Below are 27,550 nucleotides of genomic sequence, written 5' to 3' on the forward strand. Positions count from 1 at the left end.
CTTCCAAAAGGCCAAGGAGGAGCAAAAGCCCAACACCTTTTAGATGGAATGTGACTGGTTTGTAAAAGTAATGCTTTTGCTTGCTACAGCAGGGGACTAAGCTTAGTGTTATCTGTAGACTTTAGATCTGTTTTTCTTTTTTGTTTGTAAAATAGATTATTAACAAGAACTTGTTAAATGTGTTTTTTTAGAAGAAAAATATTTATAGTAATGTTTGCAGTCTGAATAGTAGGATTGGTGGCAATCAGAAGATGACACTGGCTAATTGCTCCCTTTTTGAGTTGAAGAGAAGGTATTGGAGAGTAAGCTGAGATGAGTCAATGGTTGAGGTGTAGTGTGTGCATCTGCTGTCTTCTTACCAGAGGAATGTTAGTTTGCCTCTGCAAGACGGGACTATAAAAATCAGTTCTGATCTGCACTCAGTGACAGGTTTCCTCTCAGCAGGTTTTGGTATCCTTCATTTAGAGTTGCCTCATCAGCAAGAGTGAGGGATTCCAAGTGGTGCCTTGAGTTGACTGTATTATCCCACCTCATATTCTTGTGCGGTTAATTTCTGAATACGTGTGGCCTTGAAGTCCTCATCTGCAGCCCAGGACCTGAAATACCTGGTCATCCAAGGAGGAAACTACTAGTGGCTCTTCTAGGGATTTGGGTATGCTGGAAGTTTGAGGGCTGCTTCTCTTTTCTTTTGATCAGTCTGTCAGCTGGTTGCCTCCCGCATGATCTCAGTTGTGGATGCTCCACTTCCAGATGGGTCAGATAATAAGCACATAAAATATTTCAGAGGGCATTGGTTTATACACATTATGTGAAATACATGATCCCTGACGCATTCAGCTTTCTGCAGAGACCATTCATAGCATGCCGTTAGTGTAGATGACAGGCTGACGGGCCTGTCTTGAGTGCATGAGCCTGTTCCACCAATTTACAATCGTTGGCGTTTACTGAGATTCTGCCATCACCTAAGTCAAAAGCACAAATACTGAAATGATCAGATTTGTTGTGGTTTGCTTTACTATTTAAAGACGATACTTAGTAAATATGTGAAAAAAAGTTTTATCTCCTGCAGTACCTCACTGAAGCCATATCTATATTCGCAGAACTTAGATTCTGGCTTTAGTTCATGTATCAACACCACTTTCCCAAATGGCATTTCTTTCTTTTACTCTATCAATAAAATTTCAATTGACTAAGTGGAACAGAGCTGCTTAAACCCCAGTTTTGTCACTCAGCAAATTTCTCACATCCAAGTAATGCAGCTACATCAGCTGAATTTTATAGCATAAACTTAAAGGAATAAATCTCTTAATGTTCATTGATGGGGTTATATTCTCCAGCATGCTCAAGGCCTCTTATAGTGTCAGATCAGCATAATGGATGGTGACAGAAAAAGGGCAGCAGCACATTTCAGGGAAGGCTTCTGGTGTATGGGTTTCTCATGGACGGTGTAGAATGCTTGTCTGCCTTCTTCACCTTGACATTTTTTGTGCAGAGAAGCACAAAAGCTGTCCTTGCTGTGTGTTAGTATGTTAGGGACTGGTTCTGCCTGAGTTTGGATACATTTTTAGAGGTTTGCTACATCTAAGGCTCATCAGCTTTTACTAAAGTTTACCGAGTAGGATTGTAGATGCAGGTGATGTGATTTATACAGTCTACTTGGATTTTCAGGAAGCATTAAAAAAAAAAGAACCCTACCAGACAGAGGCTAGTGAGGAGGCTGGGTGCTTATAACATAAAAGAGATTTCTTACATGCAGAAATCGTTGAGTTGAAAAATGAAAAAGAGGGCAGAAATAAATTGCCAAAAAAAGGAAGGGGGCAGAAAGGTGGCACATGAGCTTCAGCATACACAAAGGTAAGATGATGTCTGGAGTAGAATAATCTAAACCATGTTTACCTGGTGCTGAACTCACAACTGGCAGCCACCACTCAAGAAAAAGCTCTTGGAGTCACCATTGACGGTTCCCTGAAAAGCTCAGCTCAGTGTGCCGTGGCAGCCAGAAAGCCAGGAAAACGGTGACTGTCCTCAGGGAGGCTGCTGAGGAGAAGACAGAGGGCACCATTTTGCTGCTCCAGCTTGGTACCCCTTCTGGGGTAGTGTGTGTGGTTCTGGTCTCTGCATCTGAAGAAGGACACAGCGGGTTAGAGAAGGGCAACCAAAAGGGCCAAGGGGATCAGCTTCCTTATGAGGAAAGACTGGAAAGTCAGGAAAGTTCACATTAGAGAGGAGATGGCTGGGGCGTGATCAAGATTTATGAAATGAAGGCAGTGGATAAGGTGAGCGTTATTCATCCAATCTTGCGGCACTAGAATGGGGGTTGTTTGCTGGGGCTGGTGGGAGGGTGGTTTCAGATGGATATAGGGAAGGACTTCAGTGCGGGTGACGGGGAGCTGTGGAGGCAGAGGGAGCTGTGGAGGCAGAGAGTGTGGGCAGGTTCAGGAAGGGATTAGAAAAACTCATGGACAAGAATTCTGTTGAGGGGCTGCTAAAAGGACTAGTCAGGTAGGTCCCTGATATAACAGTAGTGGCTGCTAGGGTGTGTTTGGGGAATGGGCTGCAGAAAGCAGCCAAGCTCATGTGCTTTCCTGAAGAAGGATCTCTGATTGCCACTGTTGAAAGCAGAGTGCTGGGCGAGCTGGATCAATCTGATCCAGGATAGCAGTTTTTGTGAACTTATAATCAGTCTTTTCAGTGGACGAATTTTAGTTCTGCAAGGTTCAGTTCTGGATTCTGAACTATTAGCATTTCCATGAACAGCCTAGAAAAGGCAGTGAGCAACAAGGTGGTAGTGTTTGCCGATGACATGGGTAGTAAAGATAAGGTCAACTATGAAAAGCTGCAGAAGGGCCCTGTAAGACTGAGTAACTGGATAATATAACGTAATGGCACATGAATTCAGTGTAGGTAGAGTGATTCAGATAGCATAAAAAGAATACTAACTTCCCCTATGAAATACTGGGCTCTCAGTAATGAGTGGTATTTTGTAGTTATGATGAATGGTTCCATGAAAATGCAACCAAAGTGCTCAGCAGCAGTCAAAAAGGTAAATCAGATAGTAGATATTATTGGGAAACAAGTAAAGAACAAACCAAAGAATCTTGTCATGCCACTGTGTTAATCCATGGTTCATCTCAAACACCCTGTGTGGTATTGCTGTTCATTGTCTGGACACCAGCTTTCATGTTGAATATCAAGTCTTTTACAGATAAGTTACTAGCATTTACTAAGTTATCTAAAGACAAAAGTTTTCCCTGTACAAGTGGTGTCTTTTGTTTCTAGGCTCGGCAGGATCCATTGATGCAATTGGTAAACATTAGTTGAGCTACCTCACCCTCAGGTTCTATAATTACAGTTTCAAATCCATTTCACATTTTTCCAACCATCTTACGTTACTTTTTTGGTCAATTCCAGCCTCTGTGCAGATCAGGAGCTTAAGGGTAGTCCCCTTGATTCTCCTCGGACTTGCCAGTTGCCCTTGGAACCTATAGACTGCTAATTTACCCCCTTCAGTCCCTTAAGACACAGTGTTGGGCAGACACTAATACTACAGGTTTGCCTACATGGAGAAATTTTTTGAGCCTAAGCATGGTGAAGTAACTATTAATGAAAAATAGCATCTATATATATATTAGTTAGAAATACAACCTTAATAGTTTTACCATTTCATCTTACCATGTCACGTAACGTGATCCAACATGATACAAGTAAGTGTTTAAAGTCATGCTGTAATGATAGAGATTTAGAATATTTGAAAGAAGTAAATATATCAGTTAACTATTCAGCTTTGATAAACTGGTTTAATGATTTACTGTGTGAACATGAAAATTCTGAGTAGAAATATCTGTATCCAGCAGTCATAGTAAGAGTTGTGTATCTGACAGCGTTAGTTGTCTTATCATTGATACTATTTGTTGAAATAAAATAATAAACTCTCATGAACAAGCAGAGCAATATTTTAATATTTTAAAGGTAAAGGCAAACATACAGTCATATATAAAAGACTTAGAAGTTTAGGAGACATCTGCTTTTTAAAGTCACCTCTTCACTCTTCTTCTCTTCACTAGCCATTAAACTGGATTTGATGTTGCATACAGTACTAAGGCCATGTCATCAAGGTTATTTATGACTAAAAGCATATAAGTTATTACATACATTATAAGAAATAAAGTAAGAAAATATGGACTGTATAATAATAAGCGGTTTAGTGACAGGTTCTTGGTTCTTAGTTTGCTTTATTGCTGGAATAAAGCTGACTAAGTTCTGACTGCTGACGATTCCTGCTGGACGCAGAAAGTTTTTCCCATTTTAGTAAACTTGTCATCTCGGACCTCTTGTTTGTCTTAGGTAAGGACGGGGCTTTTTGTGGGAGGGTGGGGGGGTGTTTTGGTTTTAGTTTTTGGAGTTTTTTAAGAAACAGGCATAAATGCCTACCTTTTTAAAGGAAATACCTTTGTCTTCAGAAGCCAAGCCACATCCCGAAGTCCTCATTTCACTAATACAGGATCAGAGCTCAAAACGAGATTGCCGTTTACGCCCCAAGGCCATAGCAGTTTGGATTTCAGAATTCTTTTTTATCAAGTTTTATCAAATCCTATTTCAGGCTTTCCGTCATTTCCTTCTCAGGAAATAGAAAACACCACAAAAAGCAGAAAAAGCGGTCTGTGGGCGCCCAGGGCGGCTTCAGCGGGACAGGAATTGGGCAGCCCGCGCGGTGGCAGCGTTCGCCCAGGCACGAGCGCCGCTCCGCCCGCGGCGGCCGGCGGGGATGCGGGGTGCTCCGCTCCCGTCTCCGCCCTCCCAAAGGCTGCTTCGAGGGCTGCCGCAAATTGAAACGCAGACACTTCATTAGCAGTGGAGCGAATTCTCTCTGCTCTGTGAAAAACCAAACAAGTAAACCAACAACAAACCGCTGGCGACGGCCTTTAATGTTTTCTTGACTAACATACATTAGCATCCTACATGTTCCCAGCAGAAACAAAGAAGGAATTTGAATAAAGGGTTGTGAAGAGGCTGATAATTAAGACTGATATAAGTGATTCAATAACTTTCTATAAAAGCAGACGTATTCACGCTGACCACAATGATCAGGGGAGTACTGCAGGTATTTACTGATTTGCCTAAGCCAGTTGTGGGGAATTACAGTTACAGATGATTTGAATCATCTGTAATGATGAAGTTACAGATGATTTGAAAAAAATCTGTAAATTGCCTTTCTTCCTAAATAGTTCTTTTGCAGAAGATGAAAAATAAGCAAGGTTCAAAAATACTTAAATGTATATTGGATAGAAGTGCACTGAAACACGCAATGCAACTGAATTACCAGTTAAGTGTAGTAAGGAAAAAATGTTTGTGAATCTGCTTGTCAATAAAGGTGTTTTAAAAGAATGATCTCTTTCCTATTGTTCCCTTATTTTGTGTACATTGATACACAATGCATGTGCTATATTATCTGGGGAAGCATTCTGCAACCCCGGATTGGCATTTGAGATCTTGTTTATTTTTTATCTTGTAATGTTGACATACTGTACAATGATGAGCAAAGCTCCCTGTTTCTCAATGCCATTGTCTGCTGATCCATAAAAGAGCAGCAATAATTCTTCTGATTTTTTCATAAAGTACTTTGTAGCCTGTCCGTGCAAAGCACTATGTATCTGCAGTGCACCAGAGTTTCTACTTACAGGATGGTCCTCACATCAGGAGGATATACCTGTATGTCTCATGTCTGCAGAAGGAATTGGGAATGACGGAAAACAAATGGCATAAATAATGTTCTTGTATTAGCACTTACCCATGTGTCTGGCTAGCGATATGAAAGGAGGGGTAGGTCTTATGAACCTGCTGTGATACCTTGAATCCAGGAACCGTTGAAAAAATAACTAAAGTTAGGAAGGGAAAATGCTGCAAAATACCGCTGTGTGTAAAACAGACATCATGCTGTGCTGAATCTGAGATGCTGCTTTAGCAGCAGACCCATATTAGTGGAGCAATAAAACTCGGTTCCAGTTGGACTGAATAGATGAAGGTTTTTAATAGAAGATACAGAGCTCTCAGTGGAACTTGATGTAGATAATGGGGTTCTTTCCTAAACGGAAATGACAATTGATCATGATTTTTTACTACATGTAACACTTACTCAGTTAAATGACTTCTCAGTAACTTACACATAAATATAAGTGTGCATGAAAACTTACCAAGGAACTTCTCCCTCAGGCTACCTAGAAAGGGAAAGAGAATAATATTGTTGCATTTACATTTCAACATCTGATCAGTGTTCAGAAGATACACAAGCAAGGTAATGTGGTTTTGTTTTGGATTTTTAATTATTAAATTACGCCTTTTAAAAAATTTTATCTTGTGTATCCAAAGAGAGCTTATGTTCACATAGTGTTTTTAAGGGAACTATCCCATTTGACCAGGAAACTGCCTTCAGAGATCATGGGCTTACAGTTTAAGCAAAGTACTGGGATGGTTTTCATTCATTTAAAGGCTGAAGAGGAAGAGCTCTGCCAGTCACTGCCATTGAATTACTCTCGAAGTGCATTACGGAAAGAGGAAGCTGTTTGCCACGGGGAGCTGGCAAATGTAGATTTTACAAGTAACGCACATTGTGTGTTTTGCTGGCCCAGGGTGGGGAGTGTTGCATTTTCCTGGTTTTGTTTTAGTTTCCATTTCTTGGTAGTGGCAGTTTCTCTAGTAGTAGTAGTCTTACTGATGCTTAGGTTCCAGATGTCAAAGTGTGTACTAATATTGAGAAGTCTTAAGTACTGAGCAATCTGATGTTGTTCCGTTGTGCTGACGTGTTGTTTTAAAATAGGGACAATTACTTCAGTTTTCCTGAATGTTCTTGGAAATACTGTAGTTTTGCAGAACTGGTATATTCTATGTAGGAGTGAATGGGTGATTAATTACAACTTGTTGGGTTCATTAATATTTTTGTAGTGGAAAGATTAGTGATTCTGTCTCACAATCTAGCTGTTCTCTCCTTTTTCTGGAGCTATTTGGTAGCTGTTGAGCTTACTGAGAAGGCAGAGACAGCAGCATATATTTACTGTAAAATAAAACTGTCCACGGTTAGTGCAAATTTAGGACTAGTTTAAGAAGTCACAGAACTTGCATGTAGCTCTATGGTTTGAATTATTCAAGCTCACTCCTGGTTTCTGGAGGTGTGAACATGTTGTACCACAGATCAGCGTGACGCTGAGTTACCATTGTACACAGTACAGTGAGAGACAACTGACTTCTAATAAATAAAGGTAAATTATTCTTACAGAATCACTTAATATAAGCATTCCTTTTGAAAACAGAACAGTTCAGTTAGATTTTGTTATCCTGTACTAGCCCACGTGTCATTGAAGAAGTGGCTTATAGCATAATTTATAAAATTATTAATAAAAGTACACTGTGCTCAGGCTATATCTGTGTTGTATAAATTTAGGGAAGATGTATTCTTATGTTATGCCTTTCTAATGGGAATCTTTCTTGCTTGGGAGGATGTCTTTGAATTTACTTTTTTTCACAAAACTAATTTTCTATCAAAGTACCAAGTTATTAACAGCAAAACTTTTTTTTTTAAACAAAAGTATAATTTAAAAGATACATTTTCAGTAGATAGTGATGCATTTTTAGAAGCAGTCTTTAACTGAACCAAATTAGATTTAACTCCAGTAGTAGTAATCTATAGGGATATTGAGAGTGCTCATTTTGCAATACTTTCATGTCTTGTTAGTAAGGCAAGTCCGTTTGTCCTAATTTGTGCCTGTGACATTAATGCTTAATGGTAGGTGTACCAGCTTTTAGGCAGATTCAGAGTAGTTATCTGATTCACCTTCCAGAAGCAATTTAAAGAGAATGGCTAATGCTTTGGAATTTGGTTTCTAAATCCACTGCATTAGATATTAATTACAGCAATAAGCTTTTTGATACATACTGTAGACAGAAATGTAACCACGGTTTGTTTATTCAAAAATATCTAATTAAGTCGACTATTGTAATTTTTTTCTGAATTTTGTTAGGAAATTTTGCTAAATTGGGTTAAATTTGAGGCAAGAACGTATCATTTGGGGACTGGCATTTTAAAGATGGTGAATAGTTCAGCTTTGTATACAGCTCGTATCTGGCATAGGTTAGGTAGCCATATGTGAAATGGAACTGTGTTTGTAGAAAAAAATCTTTTTAATCACAAAGATAAATCAAACCAGATGGTCCAGATTTTTTTTGTTAATGCATTTGCTTAGTCCACAGTCTTCAAGCGTTGGGAAGAAGGATTTGTTTGGGTTTTTTTCTTTCTTACTGTGCAATACTAAGGTTTCACTTCAGACTTCTACACTTCAGCAATCAATTCTAAAAGATTCTAGTGATAATAAATTCTGAATCAGAATTACTTCCAGTTACACTTTCTGATAACTGCTAATCTTTGTGCTTCCTTTCCTGAGAAGATAAGGCGGTGACGGGGTTTTTTTCTGATGTTATTAGCTAATGTTTCATCAGAGTGCTGCGTGAAGTGACGGGGAATTCTGTAAGGCTTTGCCAGACATACACGTCTGGTATGAAAATATAAATGTTAGCTTACATTTAACAGAGCATGCCATACTGTTTCTCAAATAGCATGGGTCTCTTCCAGTATAATATTCTGTTGTTGATTTATGTTAGGCCTTGTTTTATTAAACAGGTTTAAGCATTCAAATATTATTTTACAAGCAAACCACGATCTTTTTATCAAGTCCAAGTAGGATTTCGTGCTGTTGATATGCTGTTACTATGGCTGATAACTGGAGGTTTCTAAATGATTTATGATCTTGCGTTAGGGCAGATTTAGTGCAGAATGTAAAGGTCACAATCACATCGTACAGAAACTGGGCCCAATATTTTTCTCAGCAAAGACTGGACTAGCAGAGTTGAAGAAGAATTCTTGTATCTTTTATGATTTGGGTGGGAAATGGGCAAGAAAATTGAAATTGCTGTCAGCTGGGAATCCTAGCTTTGCAACATCCAGGGGTTTTGTAACATATTTATTGGAAATACGAGTAAGTACATTGTCATTTCTTTTTGTGTAGGGTTATAAGAAGGCTGTTAGTGCCCTAAATGGCACCAGTCTTGCATGACATGTTTTACTGTACATCAGTGAACTGGCCTTTTGCTATTGGAGATGATTGTGGAAAAGGCTGCTTGAGCCAGTGATATACCATCACGTGCTTAAAAACATACTTACAGCCTAGGGGAACGTACTCTGCTTAAAATCATTCCTTATACAGATACCAGGATGTAGAAGTTATTCCTATCTTTTTCTTTTCTGTGTCCAAGAAAGAAAAAAAAGTTGTGCATTCCTGCACTGGGAAACTAGACAGTGTTGATACATGTAGCAGAATTTGTCCAGATAGGAAATACAACCTAGTGAAGTTTAAATACGATTTATTAATCTTAACAGCCCCAAATGCTACACCTGTTAATCAGACCAGTGTGTAAACATTTTGAAATTACTTCTGTAGGTCCTTTGGTCTTGAATTTGATCTAAAACATGGGGGAAGAGCTGTAAAATACAGACATTAGAAACTCTCAAAAAAAGCAGAGGTTTTAAATCGAATTCTTTGGCTACTGGCCATGTTTCCATTCTCCCAGCTGAATGAGTGCACTGGTGTGGAAGGATACCTTATATAGATGAGAAAATTGCAATCTGCATATAGCAGTCTTAATAAGAGGTTCAGATAGTTAATCAGAACACTGCTACATCATGAGCCCAAAATACAAACCCTGGGCAAGTGAAAGATACTGTTTCAAGGGAAGTTTCAGTTCAATTTCTATTCAAAGCTTATCTAGTAAAATCACTTTTCCTTCCTGTCACTTGAACTGTGTCATGTCTGTATTGAGATTTCTTCTAAGGATTTTTACTGGTTTATATGATTTTTTTTCCCCTTTTTGCCTCCCCTCTGGGGCAGTGCAAAGCTTTGCTGTCCAGTCTCCTAGATGTTTTCATTTCTTCTTACCATTGCCTCATGCACATTTTACCATCCTCTTGCAGTCATCCTCTTTTTTACCTTACTGTTTTCAAGTCATCTTTTCTGTGTCCCGTAAGCACACAGTGTCATCATACCTTCATTATTTGACTCATCCTTAAAATATTCTTCTGCAAAACTTAAATCATAGTTCATGAAGTATTCTGTATCAAGAAATCCACGGTGAAACAACATTTATCTTCCTCTTTTAGGTCCTGATACAGAAAAGGACTTAATCTTTTTATTTAATATTAAGCCAGAGAAACTACATTTGTGCTTCTGCATATTGGGGTTCTAGTTGAACCCACAGGAGCTCCGTACTTGATTTTACCATCGTCCTCCTTGTACCAACTTCAAGTTTTCACTTTCAGGTGGGTAATTTCACATAATACACTCAGTTTTCCATGGTTCCTATTGCTATTCTTGTTTGTTCAGTAGTTTGTATATCTGTGGCACTACAAAAATAATGTTCTGCAAAGAGTATTGAAAAATATATTTCTTGTAGAATGAAGGAATTAGTATTTATAGTAATCAAGCATTTTCAGCAACTGACTGTACTTTGTGCGTCAAAGTTTAAATTCAGGTGGTGGAAATCCCGCTGGAGTAGCTCTGCTTATAGCTAGTAAGAATTGCAGTTAACATCACTTATCTGTTAACTGAATTGTTTGTGGTTTCCCGATTCATGAAAGCTGGTTCTTCTCCCTTTCAGTTCTGATCTACAGTGTTTTGCCCTTTAATATCAGTACTACTACATGTGATCTCTTACTAGGTGAAAGCTAATCTCTCTTGCATTTGTGGCGTTGATCTTACCAGTTTTCTGTAATAACAAAGCTTTGCTGCTGTTTCCAGAGGTGTAAGTAAGACTAAAAGGAGCTCTTTCTATACTACCAGAAGGGAAGGCAGCGCACGAAGTTAATATGTAGGACAGAAGGATTTCAGAGTTGGTTTATAAGCTAGTTTGCATTCTTGTTTGGGAACCTGAGCAGTCTACTGAATATTTGCATTGTGTTAATTGCCTGGTTTCACCATCATTTCTTCCCACTTTTACTTGCAGGTTAGTCACCTACTCCAGAGAGAATCAGAACAATGTCCTATGTTTTTGTAAACGACTCTTCCCAGACAAATGTGCCGCTGCTGCAGGCTTGCATTGATGGAGATTTTAACTATTCCAAACGACTGTTAGAGAGCGGTTTCGACCCAAATATTCGTGACAGCCGAGGCCGAACTGGCCTTCACCTTGCTGCAGCCAGAGGAAATGTAGACATCTGTCAACTCCTGCATAAATTTGGTGCTGACCTGCTAGCCACTGATTACCAGGGTAACACAGCCCTTCACCTGTGTGGGCATGTGGATACCATCCAGTTCCTAGTTTCTAATGGACTTAAAATTGATATTTGGTAAGTAACTTTTTCTTTTTTTACAGCACATATTTTATAATATATTAGTCTTCTATCGCCAGAGCCTTGCATATGAATCTGCTGTTGCTTATGAATCTGCTGAATGCTGTGTTTGGTGCACTTCAACTTTTTAAAGATATCACTTAATAAAAACACAAAATAAGAAGGCAGGAAAACAATAAGACGCTACTTCTGCTAGTCTGTGCAACAAGCACAGCAAATAAAAATAGCAGCCGCTGGTGTGGGCTGCTGTATCTAATTCTGCCTCAGTGGTGACATTGCTATCCTGGTTTGGCCAGACAGCCAGGTGTGGGTGGTTGGCACCAAAGAATTTTCTCCGCCACAGTTCTATTGTTTTAATTGTTGTACTGTATAAGACAAAGAAAATACAGTATATGTGTGTGTCAGTTCATTCCCATACTTCTTTGGTAACAATGCTTCCTTTCAGTGTTTTCCTCCTCCCTCAAAGTCTGTGACTCAGTCCTTCTTTTAAATATTGTATATTCTTTCCTTCTGGCTTCCAGCAGCTGTCAGATGCCAGTGCTCAGATGTAAGCTCTCAAGCTGCAAAATAACTAGCTGTTTCATTGCAGTAACTGAATTATTTTGTTTGTGGAACTTTCTGCATATTCACAACGCATGCAAAAACCAGTAGTAACTTCAAAACCTTTGAGTTTTTTAATCTGTCCCTTTTTCACCTGTCCCTCATGAATGTTTTCAACTCAGCAAAACTGGTTATTGGCAGACCAGATTCTTTATGCGTTGTGGGTTGGGTTTTTTTTCCTCATTTTAAACAACTCTGGTGAAAATCCCTAGTCTGAAGGCAGCTCTGGTCCTATTCAGTATTATCTTAATAGTAGCAGAGGGACCATCTGTATTTTATTTAGTTTTTGCCTGATGTTCTAATACCTACATGGAAAAGGAACTATGAGGAACCAGATTGCACAATTCCTTCTTGAAATTAAGCTTAATCTTGAACACTGCCATAAATCTACTGTTTATTTTTTGTTATAACACCCAGAGATTCCAATAAGAGTACTAGGACTTTTGATTTTATTTAGAGGAAAAAGAGTTGTGCAATTTCAAACCTAAATATACTGATTTTCTTTTATAGCCAATTGTGCTATAACTTGTATAGATAGGAATTTCTTCCTGTCTGATATGACAGCAGATAGTTCTGAGGACTTCCTAAATTGTAATGTGTTATGCTGACTTGTCTTGTTACAAAACTTCTATATTAAAAGTTTCTTTTCTTGTCATGTCCTTTTGTGGGTTTATTTTAGCAATCACCAAGGTGCAACACCACTTGTTCTTGCAAAACGAAGGGGTGTGAATAAAGATGTGATTAGACTGCTGGAATCTTTAGAGGAGCAAGAGGTGAAAGGATTTAACAGAGGAGCTCACTCAAAGCTGGAAACAATGCAAACTGCTGAAAGCGAAAGGTATTTACAAAACAAAAATAATTACTAGGAGAAATAATGTTTATGGCTTTTAGATTTTTGTGATTGACTTGATTGTTTATTCCTCAAAACAGATACTATCATGTTTGGCCTGCTATTATCAGACCAAATCAAAATCAAATTTTAAATTTTGGAAGAGTCTCTTTAAACAGATAAAATGTAAGAAAAAATTAACTTTTTCCATTGAGATTTTCATTTTATGATGAAAATTCTAAAAAATACTTACTCATTTTCCATTACAGACTCCCAAAAATAAATATTCTACCACTTATCACAAAGCCAAAGGGAAAATGGGGTGAAATGCAAAATGCCAGTATCACAGGCTAACCTAACATCCTTTCGATAAGATGGATTGTCTATGCAAAGAATGGATAGCAGACTTTTCATCTATCTGAACCTGAATAAAGGATTTTATATGGTGCCATATATGAAGTTTCTATCGGTAGTAGTCCTGGAAAAGTTGGAGAATAAAATAAGAACTTCATGGTGGCTAAAGAGATAGTTAAAGGAGAACTGAAGATTTCAGGAAAATTGCTGATAATTTCAGGGAAAGTATTGGGTTAGAGGGAAGTAACTAATGAATTCCTAAAGGTCTGGTTCTAGGACTGTGCTTACTTATAATTTTCATAAATGATACTGGCATAGAAAGTAGTAGCATGTTAGTGATACTAAGAAGTGAGATATAGGCAACCCAGAGGAAAATTGGGATGGCATAGGCAAAAACCTGGGATGACAAGGGAGAGGAAATTAGTAGGAATAAATTGTGATTCAGTAGCACAAAATGCAGCTTCATTTACCTGAAGCTGTATGCCGTAAAATGGAAGTTCTTCAGTGGAGAACGAGGGTATAGGAGAAAAGGCGTGATGCATTAGTCAGTTCCAGAAGTTGCTGCTACCCTGAAAAAGGCCATGAAGTCCTACAATGCGCAAAGCGAGATATTTCCACTACATAAAGAAAACTGTCAGTGCTGTTGTAAAAAGCAATGGTAACTTCTGCTGCGTAGTACGTTTTATAATGCTATTTATGCTAGTTTTGTTTAAACGTATGGACCAACAGCTCAGCCCCATTTAAATTCTGATTTTTGATTTGATAGTGTCACTTTAATGACCATAGCTTCCTTTCTGTTATTTGACCTTCATAAATGTTATATTGTTTGCTTTGGCAAGGAAGTCAGCAACTCTCCTTGGGGAGAGGCACAGAGACATAAACAGTGCACTACCCAGCTTGTTTGTGAACATGTTTAAAATATCTGAAATACATTATTTTTAAAATAACAAATAACAGATGCCTACAGTAGCAAAAGCAAGTGAGCTTGTGTGCTGTTTGCTTTGTAAATAAATAATGTCTTTATAACAGTTGGCTTTTCAGACCTCCACAGTTTCACTCGTCCCTCTTAGTATTATTTTCGCATTTTAGAGACACTTAGATGAATGTCTTCTGTCCTCTCCCCCCCAGCTCTCTTACATTGTGTATGAACCTGCGGAGAAAAAACAGTCTCTGACTTAAGCTTTCTGCTCCTTATTACATACAGTTGCTGCCGCTCTGGAAGCAGAGGCCAAAGCTAGGTTCCCAAGTCAAATTTATTTTCTCTTGCTTTGCATTCCTCCCAGTGAGGAGTGGCACTGTGCCGTCAGGAGGCAGAGCTCGCTCTGTCCGTCTTTCAGCACAGATAACCTGTCCATCTACACAGTCCAGCATGACCTGTGACTGTGCCCACAAGTGCATCCAAATGTGAATTTCCATGTTGCGTTGGAAACAGAAGACAACATCTGTCTGGGCTATGTGGCACAAACTCTTCTGTAGGGTGCATTGCTGCATTACCATTTCTTAAGCAGCTGTAATTTGTAATAAGAAAAAATATCTTGAATAACATTGATTTTAATTGGGTTGTAATATAAAATAGCAAAAGTGCTTTCGCTGTACCCTTTTCTATTTAATGAGCAAGTATGTGATCTTTTCACTTAAATTGCTTGCACCTTTATTTAACCTCTCTGTGGTTATGTATTAACTAGTTAATACTTAATGAGTGAGTAGTTCTGTTCTACGCCAATGGCTGTCTTTTATTAAACCTTTTGTTTTGCTTGGGAAATCATAATAAGCAAGGAAGATGACTAAATCCTGCAGCTATGGGCAAGCAAAAATAGCTGTACAGCAAGGTAAATATTTAAAAACCAAAAAAGACAAGCTGTTTAATAGGCAATTTCTGAAATCTGCAAGTGATGCTGCAATACTTCAGCAAGCTATGGGAGTTCAGACTAATTATTCTTCAGTGGCTGTACTTTCTAAGAAAAAATACCATATGAATAGTGTGAAGGTTTTCCGTGGTATAATCTTAGAAGAGAGATTCATAAATGAATCTCTTTTTCTGGTAACAATCATTTGTCAATTTATTATTGTCACCAAGAACAATGGCATTTCTACAATTAGTTTTGACTCGGAAATTACTTTTCCCTGAAATGTTTTCTTTTATTATTGCTATAAGAGGTATCTAGGAATACGGTAACTGAAAGCAATTAGAAGGGAGAAAAAAAATTGTTTTTTCTCTGCTTACCTTCTGCTATTGACATCACTGCGTACAATGGTTGGTTTCACCATTTCCTTGCTGTGCTTGTCAGAGCCTGATCCTGTAAACATCTGTCTATGTAATTTCACTCAAGTGAGAAGTAGTAGGACTGTGCAGATGGCTAAAATTTTACATAAGTGAAATCAAGTGATGAGAAAGTTTTCCTATTCTTCGTGAGGTTTTTCATACAGCAACAGAGAAAGTTTCCTATTGTAAACCAATTGTGAAGCCAGCAAAATTGGGAGAATGATCCAAGAAGCCATGCAACAACTTACATTTTTTCTAAAGGCGAATCATTGTCAAGATGACTGCCTCATTCTAATTTTATATTTGTTTCTCATTTAAAAGTGAGAGTTCCATTCCCTGATTTTTAGTCTGACAATAAGGGGCCTGATGGATTAGTAGTGGAATGTTAAAACATCAAAGCAGTTGCTGAACGCCATATGGCAGAAAACATGCAATGCCAGCTTGTCTTGAAGATCAGAAGGTTTCTGAACTTCTTGTTATCCAAATTTAGTGTTTTCTGTGATATTTTTATGCTAGAGAAGAGGCCTCTGTAACAAAGACATGCAGGAGGGTAGTAAAGATCACTACAGAGTTCAGAAGCTAAATTATATTGGTTAAAGTTTCCATTTTATTTATCAGTTTATTTTTAAATCATAATTTGTTTTATTAACAAGAGCTGTGTCCCTTGAGGTTTTAGCATATGCTTCATTAGATTTTACTAAGCCATATTTAGTAGAAGTTATGAGGACTGACTTTTGAAGGCTTCTCGGTGGCAAGCCTGCAAACTCAGTGTAGTTGTACAGACACAAATACCATTCTCTTTACATGGGTTAATAAAGCATCCTTTCAACTAAATTAAGTTTAGAGTTAGGAGTCTTTTCCTGATCTGTTTTGTCTTGATTTAGCAGAGGCAATGCTATAAATCTGCAGGTGGGTTTAGTTTTTTAAATTAGAGTGTTTCGGTCGCTCTTAGTAGGATTACTTAAAGGTGCATTCTTTTGCTCTGATGTATTTTTAACTTTAATCCTTCATAGTGCGATGGAAAGCCATTCCCTCCTTAATCCAAACCTACAGCAAGGTGAAGGAGTTCTTTCCAGTTTCCGCACGACATGGCAAGAGTTTGTGGAAGACCTGGGCTTCTGGAGGGTGCTGCTCCTCATCATTGTCATTGCTCTTCTGTCGCTTGGAATAGCATACTATGTTAGTGGGGTGCTTCCTTTTGTAGAAAACCAGCCTGAACTGGTGCACTGAAGCAAATGCAAAGACGTGCACCATGCTTTTCCCTGTTCTAATCTTATTTTGAGCTTCTTGGAATTATTCTCTTGGTGCAGGCAGTGGCAGCTGTATATACTGTTTGCCTTTTGTACTTATTATTAACCCCTTTGAAAGAGGGATTAATTCATTTCAAGTCAAACACTAAATTCTAAAGCATTCCTAAGCTACCTCTGACTTACCTTGACTTGCAAGTAAGATGTGAAGATAATCCTCTCTGTTGATAAAATATTATGATTAGAAAAGGCCTTTCATAATGAATATTAAATTCCCAGGCATGAAAAATATATCCAAGTACAGAACCAAATTTGATTTATTTTCCCTATGAAGAGAGGTAAATCTATTGTTGGATTTTTTTGTGTGTGCTTCAGTTGAAAGAAAAGTAGTCTTTTAAAAGTCCTCCTCAAGAAATCTGAGTAATATAATAACGCATTCTGATATATAGACAGTAATAAGCTGCAACTTCATAGTTCTTTTAATGCCTCCCCATAGTTTCATATCTGCTAGTTTATAAAAAGAATGAGAAATAGTTCAAGTTTTACTGTTTCTTTAATGTATAGATCACACATTTATTTATTAGGTTAATGTAGTGTTTCTTCCCCAGATGAATTTAATGTTGTTAATACCTGCCTGAAGTAAATTTTGTAGAACAAAGCTGTTTGTTGTGCTTTGGAAGTAAAGTTGTTTCAGCCTCAGGCTGAAAATTTTGCCTTTTTGTTGAAATGTTACTAAGCAAACCTTTCTTTGTACAGGTTGTTAAAAAGTGATTTAGGTGTTCTGCTCTGTATATAATAATTCTGTAAGGTCATTGTCTTTGTGAAATATGTCATGAAGGATAACTTCTTCCTCCCACAAGGACCAGACTGAACCATACAATTGTATTGTTTTCATGTTTGTGGAGAGGACTTGATTGAATAGAATTCCTTTCTAGACTTGTTTTCCATTTCAGTTGTTTTCAGACAGCACTTACAGGCTTATGAATTATTTTCTGAGTATACAGAATAAAAGTATTTAAAATGTTAATATTTAGGAACATTGTATGACATGAAACTTGACCCATTCTGTACTTAGTTGTGAAATCCTTTGTTTGCAGATAACCTAGGGATATGAATTAGTTAGATACTCTTTTATGAAGGCTGGCAAGGTACTACATAGTAAGTTGGAGGTTTTCAAAGATTCTCTCCTCCTGTGCTGATTAGACATCTAACTCCCTTTGTTGCCATTGCCTTGAAAACCCCAGACAAAATTAATTCTGCAAACCTAATGAATCAATTTTTTTTTACTTATCCACTCCTAAATTGCTGCTAAATAACATCAAAAATTTATAAAATTATAAACTACAATAAGTATTGATAGAAGTAACCTACATCTCTCTGTTCTGCTACCATGCATATTTTTCTTTCTTGTTTATGGTTTGAGTGGAGGGTTGTTGTCTTTGTTTTGATGTGTGACATGGGCTTTACTGAGCCGGGCCCCATTCTAAATTGTGTCTGAATAATTCTTGATCTCATTTCTTAAGTTAGAGGTTAATGAAATGATAATTTTCTAGCAGCTGCAATGCCGCAGGAGGGAAAGCCTCTTAAAAAAACCAAACCAAAAAACCATAGCATACTCCTCTTCTGAATGTTTCAGTTATTGTACATCTGTTCATGAACAGAGAAATATAAACTCATAGTATACCTAAATTACATTTACTTCTCTAAATAAGTACATTTCTGTTAATAATCCTCTGCATCTTGAATAATCATGTTGTCTTTCAGTATGTATTATCTGCATAATTTGTAATTGTATTCTCAGTATTGGTGAATGCCACAAATAAATATATGTAGTAAATATGTTTTGCTTTATTATTACATTAGTGCAGCGGTAATGATGCTACTCCATTTTACTGAGTGTATTTGTTTGTTGTGCATTGATAATGAGCATTTCAGAAGAGGGGAGGTTCCCTCCCTGAGAAATGACAACCACGCTGTTGGTGTAAATGAGGTTTCAGAGCACAGTTTCTTTAGATTTGCCTGTTTTATTTTCAGTATTGTTACTGAATCGAAGTTGCTGTCTGTCTGCCTCTCTTATCTAAGATTTCAGGTATTGAACATGTAGATTTAAGATTACCTATGAGGGGGTACAAAATATAACCAGGAAAACCAAGCTTGAGCCTTAAGTAGCCTTTCCTACTTTGCTGTACTTTGCTGTACTTTGCTTATGCCGTATGCATAAGCAGTTTCGGAACTGCTCATTGAAAAGGTTTGAAAAATTGTGTGTGTGTTCCAAATTAGTGTATGTCACTTTTTAAACCCAATGAAATCCAAAGCAGTCTTTGAACTTCACTGTGTAACAGCTGCTACTCTTTGAAATAAGGATGTGATAAACGTCCGACTAAAAGAGGAGTTTGTTCTGCATATACCTCTGTTACTGGAAAAGGACAGCTGTGCCTTTCAATATACCTATAAACATTAACGACTTCCTTTTCAAAGGTTGATTCTAAAGAATGAATTTACATCCTGTACACTAGATTTCAAGGAATACAATCTGTCTTACAGGAACAGAAAGAGGACTTTAGCCTATTTCCTCTTGAAGCTGTTGTCATAGGGAGTTTCACTGTTTCAGCATAATGACTTAGATCAGTTTAGATTGTCTGTAGGTCAATAAGATTTCTTTTATTTATTATTGCAGTGGGGTCTAGATACCTTGATCCAGGGACTCAATTTTGCTAGCTGCTCTTCAAATCCAAGACAGATTGTTGTCTCAAGCTGTTCTGAGACTAATGAGCTAAAACAGAATAGGGAATTGAGAGAGAAAACAATCATGGAGGGATGAAGTGATTTTTTCCAGTGTCATAAAACAACTTGGTGGACAAGATAGTGCAAGATAAACTGGCGTGTAAAATGGATGCACATAGGCTACTCTGCAGTGGGCTGTCCCTGTGCTCACATCTATTCCATGGCAAGATCACACCTACCTTACCTCATAGTAACTTGTTCATGTACCATATCTTTTTATCTTCAAGGGCTTCTGTTTTCACTCATATTGGTAGTTTGCTTTGTAGAAGGGGATGATCTGTTGTGTGACTGTCATGGGTAGGTATTGTTTCTGGTTGCATATTGGTTGTATATTGGTTGTATATTGTTAAATACAACAGGTATTTAATTACTGGACGTGATCTGACACTGTGAGGTGTATCACCGTGAAAAGCTCCTGCGAGAGAAAGAACATCGTTTCACTTTAAAGTATTGAAACAGAAGATCTAGGCAGTTTCTGGGTCTGCAGCAGATCTGGAGTTTGATTTTAGCATGAGTCAACTAATCCCTCTGGCTGTTTTTAATATCTTAAGTAAGTAAAAATAGTCAACTCGCTAGTGTCTTGTAGGTGGGCTAGTTAGCTAGGTAGCTCTTTTTCTAATCAAAATATGTTTGGTCGTAATACGTTAGAGAAATGCAAATTAAGTAATTTATTCAGAAATTCAATAGCATAATTTTAAAGTAGTACTAGAAGGTACAAATTGCAAGTGAAAACTCTCCTGCAAACTAAAAAAAAAAAAAGGGTAATATTGTCTATTGTCATATTCAGAATTTTCAAAGTCTAGCATATATTTAAACTTTACCTGAAGTTGACTTTTAACAGAACCGATTTCTTCCCCAGCTGATACCCAAGTTAACTTGTTTCTGACACCAGTTGTTTCTGAAGTTGTTCCTGTTTCTGAAGCCAGCTCTTTGTTAAATTCATATTTGAATTGGTGATTAAAATAAGTCTTAGATGATGTCAGAATTAGGTCAGAATGCTTTTCCTTCATCCAGTGTTCTTTTCTTACATTTCAACATTAATCCTTGTAGACTGGTTACTTGGGATACGCTTTGTAAAATTTCCTAAGTGATCCAAAATGTTACAGAAATTGTTGTTGCCAATTGTTACTACATTTCTCATCCCTGGTGCTGGGGCTTTCTAGAAGAATTCAAATGTCATTGCACGGTTTCATAACCTGCAGTTCTCTGTAAACTTTGTAAGTGCTGAAATACTGTTGAATCATGAATCTCAATTCTCTATTAATATTCTGAAATTAATTTCTGGTGACAGTAGAGATAATTCTCTACCTGCACTTGCAGGGTAGTATGATGCACCTGTTATCTTAAACATATTGAAGTACTTCAGCTGAATTCTGTGTTGCCTGGCATCTTTTGTACTGCTCTTACAAATGCTTCAAAGGAGGAACACTTTTAAAGTATACAGTATTAGGAAACAAATGGAACTAATTGGTAGTTCTTTGCTATTTATTGCTGGGAAGCAAAGTGTTCCCAGGGTCATGCTGCCAGAGAAATCTGAGATGAAAACTAGAAGTCTCTGACTGGCAGTGATCTGGTGTAGGCTGTGCTCTTATGCAAACAGAACTAACACTCTGATGTTGCAGCTGAAGCAGTCTGCGTGCAGAACCCTGAAAAATGTGTCTCTGCTGTAGGCACTTATAGTTTGTAAATCATTGTTGTAACTAAGCATTAAGCAACCAATATTTCCTAATGACTACGAGGAGACAAAACCATTGTTCTTCATTACTGCTAAGGGAATGGAAAATCTACTGGAAATTGCCATAACTAAAAAGCAACAAATCAGAATTTCTTCTGAAGTTAAAGCGTGAACAAGTCACAACCGTGGCTTCAAGTGACATGTTCTTTCTGTTTGTGATTTTAAACTACCTTCTGGATAAGGAAAAATGAGGGAATGTTTGGAACATAATTTGCTGTGTGGTATGTATGGTTTGCAGAAAATAGGAGGGAAATGAACGCAGTGAGCCAAGACAGCAGCAAGGGAGGCAAAGCAGTGGGATACCTTCATGAATCACTGCTTACAGGCCAATCCCGATGCCTGTAAGAAGTGCGAGGAGTGACCAGTAATAGCCTCCTAGCAGGAGAAGGATTTCACTGGCTTGTGATTACACCATCTCACAGGGGTGGCCATGCAGCCCTGCAACCTGAGCTCGCCCTTCTTGACTTTCAGCGTCTACAGCACTGCTATTTCAGACAACTGCATGTTTGAATGTGTGCCTACATTAACAGCTGCTCGTGTGGAAGCCAAACTGTTTCCTCTTATACAAGAATCCTTCTGCACATAGGTTAGCAAAAGAAGTTTTACCAAATGTGAACAGAAGCTCTTTGTAAAACATTAAATATTTCTGGTGTATTAAATTATGTTTCTCTAAATATCAGAAGGCAGGAATCCAGATGAAGGATCAAGTATATGCAATAATACCTCATTTTCCTTTGCCGAAGAAAAAAAAACCAGATAACATTCTCTTAATGCAAAGCAAGAAGAAAACCATAGTAAATTTGTTTTGAACTGTAGAATATGAATTCCTTATTGAGACAAATTCCTTAGTATGAGGAATTTTTCAAATAACATAATCTCTGGCAGGTGAGTTTTCTAGTAGAAAGGCTGACATAGCCTTGCAGTGGTGTGAAGGCAGTAATGTTTAAAGGTTGTGCTGGCTTAATGAAGTGTGCATATTGAAAACAAAACTAGTTAATAAAGATAGTGGATTTCTGCTAGGATGCAAGAATTGAAATGCCATATGTTCATCTTCATATTGTTGTCTCATTGCAGGCCGAACATCTGGCTTGGTTTGTTTTCATACAGATATTTTCAGACAAAAAATGAAGTATGTAGGTTTAAGCTGGCAAGCACAGTTTAGGTAGTGGACATAAAGAATAATGGAATACCCCACTGAAAGTCATGGCAGCTTGTATGTGGACTGCTCAATCCTGCCAGACATGTTCCTTACAGAACTGGTAGTTTTCCCATTTATGGTATTGGTTTGAATCCTTGTGTCAGTTGATGAACACCAGTGGTTAACATGGGGCTTGAACTGAAGGCTGTTTTCAAAAATTTTAATTATAATAGAAGTCAAAGCTTTATTCTTTATTTCAAAGTTCAAGGAACTTTTTTTTTTTTATCTAATGTTTACTAGAAGTACAGCCTGCAAATGTGCACAGATAATGAGCATGTGTATGTCCTTACTCTGTGCACTCCTATGCCAAAACGAGGTTTAGGAATAGCAAGCAAGGCCTCCAGTGAGATCAATTTGAAATAAGTCTGATTTAAGGAATTCTGGGTTTTGTCATTTGTCATCAGATTGGTATTTAATATACCATCAGCTCTGTTTTTATTCATTGCACTGACTTACTGATGTATTTTCTTGGTCTTAGTGATACAGTTTGGGAAGTGTAGATCACATTACCTACCTCACAAAGGTCTGCTTCACCCACCGAGCGCCGTTATTGTGATAGTAAGTGAATTATTCAGTTTCAAAATGTTAGTCAATTCTCTTTGGTTTTTAGAGTTACACTGTCTGCTTTGCGAAGTGAGCTACTCATCTGCTAGAATGATACAGTTTGTTTAGTTAAGGACTTGGTCGTTTTCTCCATTTTTCACGTGAAATGCAACAATGGTTAGGGGAACTGTTGGTCTTGGCTTAACCTGGTCCTCCAGAAAGCCTCTGCAGATGGAGCAAACACTTTGAGGATTAAAAGGAGGTCTGGCAATAAAGCTGGAAAGGTGTCTATTCCCTGCATTTTCAGGCTTTCCAGGGCCCTGGGAATTTCATATTGGGCATTTGGAGTCACTCTGCCAGAAGGACGATAGCTTTGTAGAAACTTTTGGCCTTTATGTATGTTCTGAAATTCAAAGGTGTACAGTTTTGAAAGCTCTTGTCTTCCTCCAGGCAACAAGCTATGCTCCAATAGAGCAATTAGGAATACTTTATACATATTTTTAAGCCAAGAAAACAATCTAACTGCAAGTCAGTTTTTAAGTCTTAACTAACGTAAGGGCACAAGGCCACAGACTTCACCTCCTGCTGGCACCCAGGCACCTGCTACTTTATTCCCAACGTGCTTCCCTGCCCCTGCCCTGGCAGTAGTGCTAGCACGCGTCTGACCCCAAGGACCTGGATCGGGAGCTGTACCAGCTAGCCCTACCAGAAATGTACTCTCACTCCCATTGCATTCTTCCTAACTCTGCCCCTCCCCGTCGTTTCATCTCCTGCCCTCCACTCCATGCCTCTATCATGCTTCACCTAGGCTTGAGATTTACCCCATTTCTTATGAACCAAGGATTCTCTTCATAAAACATATTTCATCCCCGTAACTTCTTTCCGTTTTGTCATCTTCATTGCTTACAGCACACTACCCCACCTTATTTGAGCCATTGTTCAGGCTGTATGATGCCATATTTTGAAGAGAGGGTTATCAGTTGGCTCCAATTCACCAGTTCACTGCTATCAGTAGTAGTCATCTTTTTAATTTACACTTCCCTGTAATAAAGATACAAGAAGCTGACCTTGATCTATGAGCCTTGATTTCAGTTTTACTTCCCTTCTCTAATGCTGTAGTTGATTCTTTTGGTACTTTAATTAAATAAAACTAAATAAGTCATGTGTGGATTGCTTCAGCTTTCAATAGAAAATGTCCGAAATCTGACCTGTGAACAAGCTGAGCTTGGTTTAGGTTGGTGGATAGGAGGAGTCTGTGCACCACTTGTGAGACTCTGCATAGTGGGACTGGCTGGAGACCAGTCTCTGCTCCATGGAACAGGGTATGTAGCCTCTGGGCTCTTGTAGTCTACAGCAGCAGCACAGATCACAAGAACAGCATGCAGAGATGACCCAGGTTTACCACCCTTCTTTTGGCTATGGCTCCGTAATAGGCTTATGCTGGGCATATAGAGGATGCTGAAATAGCCTTTAGAGTGGACGTACAAGGACTGGAGATAGATAGTCCCCTTCTGTTGCAAGACTTTTGATGTAGGACAGAGTTAGTCTATTGAGGCCAAAACAGATGTTAAGAGATGAGACCAGCGTGGTTCCTAGTTACGGCCAAGAGTCGGTGAGCTGGTAGAACCAGCTGCACATCTACCATGGTTTATGAACATAAACTCGGCTTCAGCTGGGCCCTGTCACTTCTCAGATGAGACGGGGATGCGCACCTGGTGCAACGGTGGGGAGGAGAGGAAGCGGAGTCAGTGCTGTGCAGTCTGTTAGCTCTGCATGGCCAGTTAGCAAGCAGTTTGGAGGCCACAAAACATATGTGAGAGCCACTGGCACACAAGATAGAGCATATTTTCTTCATAAAAAATATTTCATGTGTGTAACTTCCCCTGGTTTGGGTTTTTTTTTTGTAGGCAAGCAAGCATTAGGATCTGAGGTTCAGTGTAGCTTTTTGGCACATGAAGGAAGAATGCTGAAAGTAATGGATCAAAAAGAGTAAGGAGAAAGATTCAGAGAGATTAGCAACTTCCTTAGAAACTGCAGATGTTTCTGAGGAAAACTGGGGAGGCGCAGACATGCTCCTGGCAAAAAGAACAGTTTTGGGAAAATCTTTTGATTTGCATTCTTCCAGTTAGAGATATCTAGGTGTCATTTCACCAGAGCTCTCAAAATGAGGAAAACATTCCTAGTTTTGTAACAAGAAACATAAGCAGAATTGGAATTTTTCCTCTTGACTAAAACCGATAAGTTTTTTATTGTGAATTTTATTTGTGACATCATTTAAGATGTTCCTGTGTACTGGGACTCAGAAGGCTGTGTTTCTGAAACAGTAATGCATAGCAGGAGTAGTGGCTGGTTCTGACTTAACTACCCGCAGAGTAAGTTTAGAATGTCAGGTTCTAAATTAACTATGAGAATATGTGATTTCCCTATTTTTTACATGCAGGTATTGGACCAGGAGCTCTTTCAGCTGCTTGACTTACTTTAACCAAGTTCAAATAGAGCCATTCTGTTCTTTATTCTCTACTTTCTGGGGCTTTTTGTTGGTACTTTCTTTGTCACTTGAATCTCAGTCTCTAGCTCTCTTTCAGTGCACAAAAAAGATTGTTTTAGGTACTTAAATTTGAATCTGCCAGCAATAGGTTGGGATTTATCCCATGACATAAGTTGCATAAGCATAAATGAGATGCAGTCGGAAGAGGGAACATGGAGCAGGCAGTTTGCAGCTTGAACTGCTCTGTCCACTAAGGCCTTTACAAGTCCCGTCTGATTATTCAAGGAGCTATGTCAGGTTGGGCATCTCCCTTCTGTTTACCTATAAAAGGAAATGAACTTTTTATGGATGGAGACTCTTAATGGAATGGAAATTAATTCTTTATTCCCACTCCAGAGCCAGATTCCAGGCGGTCTGGTTATAGTATTGTCACGTAAGCGGCACTTCCTTTCATACTCCTCTTGGTTAATGTCTGACAAAAGGTATTTGAAATTGCAGGGTCAGTTCCGTTTAATTTTCTTACTTTTCCTAAAATATTTCATCTTTAAGAGAAGTAAATTAATATTTAAATTCTTAATTTACTTAAAACAGGTTTGGTTTTAAAATGTTTTTAAAAATGTTCCAGTACATACAGATAGGTCCAACACTGAGGAGCAAACTTATATAATATAGAGCAGTAGCATAGAAATAGTCTTCCAGAAGCTGGAATCACTGCTGGTTTCTTACAGTCTTATGGATGCCAGGATCTGCATGGAAGGGAACAGTTCTGGCTTCTCTGAACTTTAAAGCTACCTTGGGATAAATCTCCATAAACTTCATTTGAAATCTCAGACACATATTAGATTTTCTTTGTACTGGAAATCTCATGACATAAGGCTGTTGTGTCTGACTTTCAGTTTTGTTAAAAACACTGTCAGAACAATCTCCCTCGTGTTATTCTAGTGCTCCTTTTCTGGCTAACGCGCTGGCGAGGTGTGACAACTTAAACAGAAGTTGACTCATGTTTTTTGAATAGCAGAAAACATTTATTCTTTAGAATTAATGCTTACTTTATGGGTACCTTTTGTTTCTTTTGATTCCTCTTGTCCCTTAAGAGTTTGCTGGAAATATGCATTCCACAGTGAGTCAGCATGGCCTGCTGGACTGAGCAGAAGGCAGACTTGGGAGTTATAAATCCAAGCACTTAACTTGCTGTGTGGCCTTAAAAAACTTACTTAACCTCTCCTTCCCCACCAGTAAAATCAGTATAACTTACCAATCTTTGAGTGATGTTGTCATTAATATGCCTAAAAAGACTTTAAAGATAAATACTGGTACTGATAGCCTGTAGGCTTTTTTACTCAAAGTAACTGTATTAATTTTACCCAATATATTCTAAGCCTAATCTAATGACAAAGGAATATATATTCCTTGCTATGTCAATTATTAATCTCATTGTTGTTTCCTATTATTTCTTTAGCACTCCTAGGCATGCATGAATTGCAGACAAAAGCTCTGATCTTACAGGCTGAGAGAGTTGGGGTTGTTCAGCCTGGAGAAGAGAAGGCTCTGGGGAGACCTTCCAGCGGCCTTCCAGTACCTGAAGGGGGCCTACAAGAAAGCTGGAGAGGGACTTGTTACCAGGGCATGTAGTGACAGGACAAGGGGTAATGGCTTTAAACTGAGAGAGGGTAGATTTAGATTAGATATAAGGAAGAAATTCTTCACTGTGAGGGTGGTGAGGCACTGGAACAGGTTGCCCAGAGAAGTTGTGGATGCCCCATCCCTGGAAGTGTTCAAGGCTAGGTTGGATGGGGCTTTGAGCAACCTGGTCTAGTGGAAGGTGTCCCTGCCCATGGCAGGGGGGTTGGAACTAGGTGATCTTTAAGGTCCCTTCCAACCCAAACCATTCTATAATTCTATGATATGATTCTGATCATCAGTCTCCATCTGAGACTCCTGCACCCGTGTGTGAAGTCCCATTGATTTCAGTGGCTGTGGGCAAGAGCATCTGGTGTCCAGAGATGATTTACATCCAGAATCATGGCCAAGTATGGAAAACCTGCCTGTTTTCAGCTAGGCATAATGGAAATGGAAGAAGACTAAAATACAGAAGCTGAGCCAGGTGTCTGCCGTTTCCT

At 38.5% G+C, this 27,550-nt stretch overlaps 1 protein-coding gene across 11 annotated transcripts in view; it reads left to right on the plus strand.

Moving 5' to 3' along the window:
* Window positions 1–27,550, plus strand: part of ANKRD46 (ankyrin repeat domain 46) — a 47,221-nt gene that overhangs the window by 2,220 nt on the left and 17,451 nt on the right. For 6 of the 11 annotated variants that reach the window (XM_072852106.1, XM_072852104.1, XM_072852101.1 and 3 more), the window contains 4 exons: window positions 10,202–10,360; window positions 11,044–11,386; window positions 12,669–12,827; window positions 16,449–18,521. In XM_072852106.1, the coding sequence (XP_072708207.1) occupies window positions 11,076–11,386; window positions 12,669–12,827; window positions 16,449–16,665 (687 nt within the window). In that variant the 5' untranslated portion in view covers window positions 10,202–10,360; window positions 11,044–11,075 and the 3' untranslated portion in view covers window positions 16,666–18,521. Of the gene's footprint in view, window positions 1–10,201; window positions 10,361–11,043; window positions 11,387–12,668; window positions 12,828–16,448; window positions 18,522–27,550 lie in introns of those variants that run through there. The other 5 variants (XM_072852112.1, XM_072852111.1, XM_072852110.1 and 2 more) reach the window with 2 other exon arrangements.

The sequence above is a fragment of the Ciconia boyciana genome, chromosome 2 (genome assembly GCF_034638445.1).
Source record: "Ciconia boyciana chromosome 2, ASM3463844v1, whole genome shotgun sequence".
Classification (NCBI taxonomy): domain Eukaryota; kingdom Metazoa; phylum Chordata; class Aves; order Ciconiiformes; family Ciconiidae; genus Ciconia; species Ciconia boyciana.